Source organism: Populus trichocarpa, chromosome 2 (assembly GCF_000002775.5).
Source record: "Populus trichocarpa isolate Nisqually-1 chromosome 2, P.trichocarpa_v4.1, whole genome shotgun sequence".
Lineage (NCBI taxonomy): Eukaryota > Viridiplantae > Streptophyta > Magnoliopsida > Malpighiales > Salicaceae > Populus > Populus trichocarpa.
The window spans coordinates 24445072-24453182 of record NC_037286.2 but is presented as its reverse complement, the minus strand read 5'-3'; the positions used below and the strand labels follow the sequence as shown (position 1 = coordinate 24453182).

The following is an 8111-nucleotide window of genomic DNA, read 5'->3' as shown; positions in this document are numbered from 1 at the left end:
TATTGAAAATACTAAAGTTTCTTTTAATAAATTTCATTTGCGGGGCATGAATGTATGTATGGCATGAGGGCCTCTTGTGTTCATGCCAATAACAAAATCAAATACATCAAAAGGAAAGGGGGAAAATGAAGTGTGGTGAGTCAATTTCATCAACCACGGGTAGATTGCACTAAAAGGATTAACTAACCCTATAGACTTCCTAATAAAGCAGAGGCCTCATCTTGCAAAACCTTCCATGCTGCAGTAACATGCCTCTCTTCAGTCAATGGTGCTCCCACAGCAAAACGTAATATGTACTTGCCTGATAGAACCTGCAAAGATTGGCTATGATCAGACTAGTAAACTACAATTCTCCTTTCCCTTAAGTAGATGATAAATTCAAAAAGAAGAAGAAGAAACCACTGCATGAGCATTTTAGTTACTGCAGAAAAGATATATAAAAGTAACATCGATCTTACTGTATGTGATATGAAAATTTTCCCTGTTGAGTTTACAGCATCTAATAGGTCATGGTTCAGATTGTTTCCGTGATCTTCATTGTTGTTAGGAGGTAGAAGGCGAAAACAAACCAATGAAAATATCCGAGGGGTGACAACCTGCAACATGAATTATGGTATAGAGAAATGATAGATTATTGATTTGCATAAAAAACCATAGCTGTGGGGAAGTTTCATAAACACGTAGACATAGAAATGATTAAAAAATGCAATGAAATGATAGTGGTTGCTTATGGCACCTCTCTTTCACACCAGTTTTCAATCTTTCAGCCTAGTTTAATGCATCTAGCTTATTACATTACAATAGCAACACCAAAAGGAAAATTCCTGTTTCAAGGCAAGCAGTGGTTGTGTGCCAAGGTGAGTAGCTAACATAACTGATTTCTTATTCTGGCAATTGAAGGAAGGTTACCCACTTATTTCCTATCTTTTCCAAAGGGTTCAATAGGCATCTCATGCTTAATACCACTAAGCCCAGCAATGGCTTATCCCATGTCATGTGCGCTAGCTGACATGAGAGGCAGTACTTACACCCCTTCAACAAATACGGGAACAGCCATTTCAGCATCAGCTCATCCACCCTTACAATATAAACTCTTCTCTACCAAACTAACAAGACTCAGGACCAGGTTTAAGTAAAAAACAGTCACCATATCAACAAAAATCTGCCAATTTGGTGAAACTAAAGGTGTTACAGATAAAAAGAATAGAGTAACTAGAACTGGTTAAAGACGTTTTATCCCTGTGAATAGGTATGTATTAGAAAGATCCGTGGATATTCAAGAAACGAGGTCCAATCAGGTGTGTAAAATAGAAACACATATAGACACACATAAAGAGGTCTATCTACCTCAAATCTTGAATCTGCAGCAACAAGCCCTTCAAAATATTTAGCCAAGTTGATATGATTTCTGATGTAGCACTGTAGATTTTCCAAACCATATAACCGCAGTACCATCCACAGTTTCAGTGATCTGCGAGGTAGCATTTTCAGTATGATTAAATTGCACTTCTGGTATATGGTGCATGGCTGTGCAGTAGAGAAACTTGTGAGAGGATGCATTCTCAAAAGTTTTCCAAATCTTTTTGATTTGGCTGAAAAGCCTATGAAGGAAGAGGCATTGAGGCAAAAGTTTGATGGCACACCTAAACCGACGTCCAAGAGGAATTTGCCAATCTTTGTAGTCCACAACCATGTTTGCTTGAGAGGCCTGACATGTCAATATGTTAGGAATTACCATGACTGAAATGTGCGTCATAATCCATAAATTATGATTGGTTAAGATTTTAATTTGTTTGATATTAAAAATCCAATCATCTACAGCTAGCAACTTGTTCTAATGTTACATAACCCTGTAACCTTTTAAGGCAAATAAACATGTTAAGAAAACAAGTTCAGAGATTAACATGTATAACAAAATTTAAATCATGAAAGCTGTAACCCCCAAGCTGGGAGATTAACATGAATATCTTCTAAGAAAATTAAATGGGCTATTTTGGAGCTTTTGAATTGCACATCGATGAAACACATCCAATGGCAGTCAAATCAAATTCATTGTAGCACACTTTGGGACGACATGAAAATTCCCACCCTTCAAGTCCTCACAACATATTCCTTTACTTAGTGAACTTCCGGTGCAAAAATTGTATGGAAATAAGATCAAGAAGATGTTAAGGATTCTTACTTTGTTCTTCAGGAACTCGGGATTCGTAGAGAGGGACTGGATTAAAGCATTTCTATCCTGTTGTCCAGCATAAAAATAAAACTCATTTAATGTATTTGCATATTCAAACAACTAACTAACCAAAGGAACAACAATCAGCAGCCCAAACAATTTAGGAATTACAGCAATCATAGTCCTTGTGTTTTAATCATAGCAACTAGTTTTTCATTTCTTCTTGGACAATTAGAAACCAGATATTCTAGATTTACCAAGAATCCTTGTTTATCTGGAACTACATGGACTACTTGACATTTCAAAAAAAATTCAAGAGCTGAAACCACATTTCTGATGCAGCATTTTAATGATTCCTTTAGTGACAATAGTGCAACACTTCAAGTGATTTCATCATGCATCATTTCTAGATTGCACAAAACAGAACTTGAGTATCTGAGCAACCTCCCACAATTATTTTTGAGAATCCCTTCTGTATAAACTGGTTGAATCAAAGAAGTTTGATATATTCTTATACTGAAGAGGATGGTAGTAAAGATATTAAGATATCTGACTGAAAAGTGCAGAGCTCCAAAATATTGACTTTTCAACCAGACAGAAATATGCATATGCACAGAGCAATAGATATAAAAAATCTCGACCATGCATGCATATGCAGTGCAATAGATGTTTCACTGCAAGTAGTACAGAAAAAGGAAATGGCAATCGTGTATATTCCATGAAATTTTATTTTAAAGATATTGGATATGATGATTTTTATGTTACTGACTTACTAAATGGAACCTTAACCTCAAACTCCAAAAGAATCCCACCCCAATTCTCGTTTTCCACAGGAGGGAACTGCCACTGCCAATAAGGGGTTCAATTACGTATGAACTGCAACTTAAGTGTACACAAAGAGTGTGCATGCTAGCAGGCACGTGTTTGTGTGTGTGAGTGAGGGAGAGGGGGGGGGGGGGGGGGGGGAGTGTTCAGATTTTAGCACCACTGAGAGTGAGTGAGCTGTAAGTGCTTGTGGACAAAACAATGATTGGTGCAGATAGCATGAAAAAAATGTAAAAATTATTAAACATGGGCCAACATATGATAAATATGAGCAGACAAGAAAACAGCATACCTTTACCCAAAGAGCCGAACAATCAAAGTTTGTCAGAAACCATTTATGAGCATTCATGTTGAAAGAGTCAGCTTCTTCAACACCATCAATGTAACAACGATATTCTGGACAAATACAAGCACTTCCAGCATATGCAGCATCCACATGAAACCATATTCCATTATTCTGTCAAGAGGCCATGTATACAACCTTTGTTATCACGAACAAAAACTTTCATGGTAGTGTCATCAAGGTCATCATATAGGATCTCACACATGTCTAGATAAAAAAAATCCTCAAAGGGTTTGAGAACTGGAGTGTACTGAAGGAGGTTTTTAGGATACAGAAACGCCGGAATTTGTTATCATAAACAATTTTTCATTACAGGCCCTCTAATAGACAGGTTAATTTTGATGTCAATGTTTCTGAGTTTTCTAACATGTTTCTTTCGGAATTCTACTGGGAAGTGTGTGTGTGTGTGTGTGGAGAGAGAGAGAGGGTTACTTGGTGAATTCATTTTAACCTGCAGCCAGGGTAGCCTGCTTGTTTGGCTTAGCTTGTGCTAGTTACCAACCCATCCCTTCCTTAAGCTCTCTAAACAAAATTCTACCTATTAAACTTTAATTGTGGGTGCAAGACTGCACTTGCCATTGCTGCTAGATCTTGATAACAATAGAGTATGGAGTTTTGTACAGGCTTAAAGCAGATTTCTTGCTTATTTCACTAAACACAGGCTACCTGTTACCTTAGCAATCTTTCCTAGAGAAAGCAAAGGGTCAACAGCTGTTGATGATGTGGTGCCTACCTGCAAGAACATGAAAGACTTTCAGTACCATTAAAATACCAAAAAAGAAAAAAAAAAGGGGAAGGAAGGAAGGAGTAAAATCTACTTACAATCACATTACATGACCATGTATAAGGATTCACATACATAATCACCGATTAAAATGGAACCTGAACTTTATATCTGGATTATTGCTAGTCCAACCGAATTGTCTTGTACAAAAAAATTTACAACTTCAACACCCATAAGAAACCAAAAACATTTCTTATCTATATATTCTGTGATCCCATTAAGGAGCCACAGCCTACTGCAACAGTAGAAGTTCTAGCTTGCAAACACAAACTGTAAGGTTCTAGTCTTGAGAGAAACCATTACATGCAAGAATTGTAAGTGGCAGTTCTATTTCTAGAGTTTTATCACAGGGAAAAAATAACTAATGTCCTTTTGAATATCTATCCTAATAATCAACCCCTAAGTGCCACTGCACAATTTGGTGATGCCCAAATAACCCCAAGTCAAAAACCATAAGGATCCACAGATCTATATCCAGCTCCTGAATTCAGTAAGCTTTATATGTGCTGCAGATGACAAAAATCTTACGATTTATTAATTCTCAAGCATATGAGTGGCGGATTTATTTGCAGCTAGTGTGATCAAACTAATCTTTTGAGAACCTATTGAACAAAAACATGTTTGCAACATGTTTGCAACCAATTCAAAATTCAGTTACTAAATGTCTTAACAGTTGACTAAATCAAGGATTTAGTGAGCTTTTTCTAGTTTATTCCAATAGAGTAACCAGATGATAAGTATAGGTTTCAAAGAAGATTTTCATATTCCCAAGTCATCATCAGCATTCTACCTAAAAATAAAACAGTGCTTGCCCAAGTACAGAGCCAATAGACCTTTTAGGATGCACCAACTTGTTCCATTGACGTGTTTAGAAGACAAAAAAAGAGAGTACACGTCTTAATTCTACCATATGTTATACTGAAAGAATCACCAAAAGAAAACACATGGTCAAGGTCAAAGAGCATCAAAATAAAACAACCAAGGAAAGTATTTTCAGTCTTACTGTAGCACATAAGAAGAAAGGGACCAATCCAGTGGAAATGTCATCTGAAATTGCTTTACCAAGTAAATCTGGAGAAAGGGCATAATTTGTTGGAGAGCCTGTTTTTAGCAGCTTGCAATTTTCTGGATGGATCCCTCCTATCTGTCATTAATTAGAAAAAAAAAATATCATAAGAATATAAAAGACATTACAAATAGAAAGAATAACTTCACCATGGTAAAAATATATCCATAATACACACATCTCTATATAAGTGTAAAAATAAAATAAAATGAAGAACATGTGACTGCTGAATGGAGACCTTGAAAAACTCCATGGTAATGGAATGTTATGGGAGTTTTTATTCCTAAAGCAGCTGGAACAATCGGTTTTAGTACCACACCAACTTGGTTTCCAGCATGTACTTGACCCAAATTTAAAGAAACACAAGTGACTGGCTTTAGAAAAAATAATTGTATGTGTTTGTATGATTGCATCAGTCGTTCTTTAAATAATAACATGTAATTTTATCTGATTTAAGAATATGAAAATTTGATACACAATGCAATGTAGAAAATGAGAAATTGAAAACTCCCCCCTGCCCTCGGGCCTGAAACCCCTACTCAGAAAATGAATGCTTACAGTTCAGCACGAAGCATCATGTTCAGAATACCTTTTCTGTTGGTCTTCTTGAGAACATGTGAACAATGGAAAGTTCATGGTATGAAAATACTCTGTAAGTTATCAAGCAGCTGGAAAGGTAGCTTTTAGTGCTGCACCAACATAGTTGCCAGCTTGAGCTTAATTTAATATGAAGTGACATCCATTGACCAAAGTTAGAGAAATTATCGTGTAGAGAAAAAGTAGCTTGACCAAAGGCTACAGGTAAGAGTAAGACTATGGAATAAGAAGTTGAAATGCTGTGTTGGGTCATATATGAAGTGCATTTACTATCACTCACCTCAAATAGTACCACTTGAATATTTATACTTGATTTATGAAAAGTGGGCACATAACACAGTCATTACAAACAAAATTTTGGACTCCACCCCCCCTCCTCCAAAAATAATCGTGACTCAGAAAACGGAAGTCAATAGTTCAGTATAAAGCATCATCTTCGGAATTTTTTGTGTTATTAATGGGTGCAATTTTATGGATGCTTGTGCGTAGTTTTACAAAGATACCTGGCAGGCTTTTTGCAAAGCAGAGTGTGTTTGATCGGATGCATAAACAACAAGCTTTTCAAGGGCATTTTTTCCAAGCTTCCTCAAGACCCTATCACGAGCAGCCAGAAGCACAACTAGAACAGCTTCACTTGCAGTGCCCTGTATCACTCCACCACCTTGTCCTGCTTTGCAAAATTGCACCAACCACAAACATCAATAATTTAAATTCTTTTGACCATAACTCTGGCATCAAAACTGCTTATGCAAGTGTCCTATGAGTGAATCATTGTGCAATGCCATCTTCAGACAGTTGTTGAAAACATTGCAAGAAACATTTCAGTATATCAACTGAAAAGACTGAACACGGCTGGTTTCTGCTATACTATTGACAAATTACTGAGCATTTTGTGGCATCCACGTGAGCACATAGACCAAGTTTGTGCGGATATCTTGTTAAAATTGTATGACAAAAAGTCTGTGCCGCTTTTCCTTACGAACTTTAACATTCATTCATTCATTCATCAGAACCCTTACCAGTAGAGAGAAAGTCTTCAGGTAGCTTGAGCAATTTACCAAGCCAATCTAGAACAATCATTTCAAGCTCAGTTGCAGCAGGAGATGTTATCCAGCTAAAACCCACCATATTAATACCAGCACTAAGCATTTCTCCCAAAAATCCAGCAACACTACTGTTAGAAGGATAATAAGCAAAATAACTCGGGCTTTGCCAATGGGTCACCCCCGGTAAAATCTTTGCTTGAACATCTGCATTCACATCGAGAAACTAATCAATGGCAAGAAAAAAACAACCAAAAAAAGTTCATTTTTTCCCTCTCTTTGTTTGTAAAATAAAGCAAATTCACCATCAAGAACATTTTGCAACGTTTCAGGTTGATTTGGAGCAGAATCTGGCAGAAGTTCGCGTAGATATCCAGGCTGCACACACAGGAAAAACCCATTTGCCACCAAATTCACACACACTTATACACATCAAAAAGAGAGACCATAAGGAAATCAAAAGGGAAAGAAAACCAGATAAATTTAATGAATATTAAAGCTAAGGAAGGTTAAAAACCTCAACTTGGCTGAGAACAGGGAAATTCTCAATGGATTTGTAATAATCAGCAATAAAGTCGACCATTTTATGTGCATTCTCTCTCAGTTGCTCTGAATCCATTGGTTGCAACCCCTTACTCTCCCTAAAAAGCACATTAACATCAAGATTAATCCATCATGAACATGCGCAAACACAGTATAAAATCAAAACATACACTACTACTGTAAAACTTCCAAGACTTACATGTTTAGTGAAATGTGTATTGCCAGAGCTTGAGCTTGAGGAGTTAAGACTTGAGACTATATTCTTTAAAGAGAGAAACAAATGCACTAATACTCTGGTGGGTTTTAACGGAGAAAGCTATGTTTTTTAACACAGTCGTTTGGACGGATGGATAGGTAGGCAAGGGAAGGGAAAGGAAAGGAAGATGAAGGGAGCTTCGATGGTCTATTTCTTCATGCGTAAATTCTGAGTCAGTCCCTTTAGTTTTACAAAATAAATCAAATAGTCCCTCTATATTTGTTAATTTTATGGAATTCGTAAAACTTTACCTATAATTTTAGGACGGCTTGATTTTTTCAATCTTAGCTAAAAAAGAGATTCTAATAAGCCAAGAGATCTAAACGATATTACTGATATCATGATTTTAAAAAGGTTTGATTTTTTAAAACATTATAACAAGGTTGATTTATTTACAAGTGGTTTGAGATTTTCAAAATAATTAAAATATTTTTTATTTAAAAATATATCAAAATAATTTTTTTATTTTTTAAAATTTATT

The 8111-nt window shown here is 36.2% G+C and overlaps 1 protein-coding gene across 2 annotated transcripts; it reads right to left on the bottom strand.

Annotated features, from left to right (window-relative positions):
- Positions 1-7766, bottom strand: LOC7459533 (phenylacetaldehyde synthase). Of its 2 annotated transcripts, none has more exons than XM_024594176.2 (13): positions 7574-7766; positions 7349-7472; positions 7137-7209; positions 6808-7038; positions 6292-6458; positions 5129-5269; positions 4015-4074; positions 3291-3455; positions 2183-2239; positions 1644-1708; positions 1348-1471; positions 459-596; positions 1-311 (listed from the first exon to the last, which is right to left on the bottom strand). In XM_024594176.2, coding segments are annotated over exons 1-13 (1470 nt in total). In that variant the 5' UTR covers positions 7576-7766; the 3' UTR covers positions 1-188. The 2 variants fall into 2 exon arrangements, with proteins under 2 accessions (XP_024449944.2, XP_002301839.4); XM_002301803.4 differs by having other exon boundaries at positions 6292-6455; positions 7574-7765.
- Positions 7767-8111: the final 345 nt, after the last annotated feature.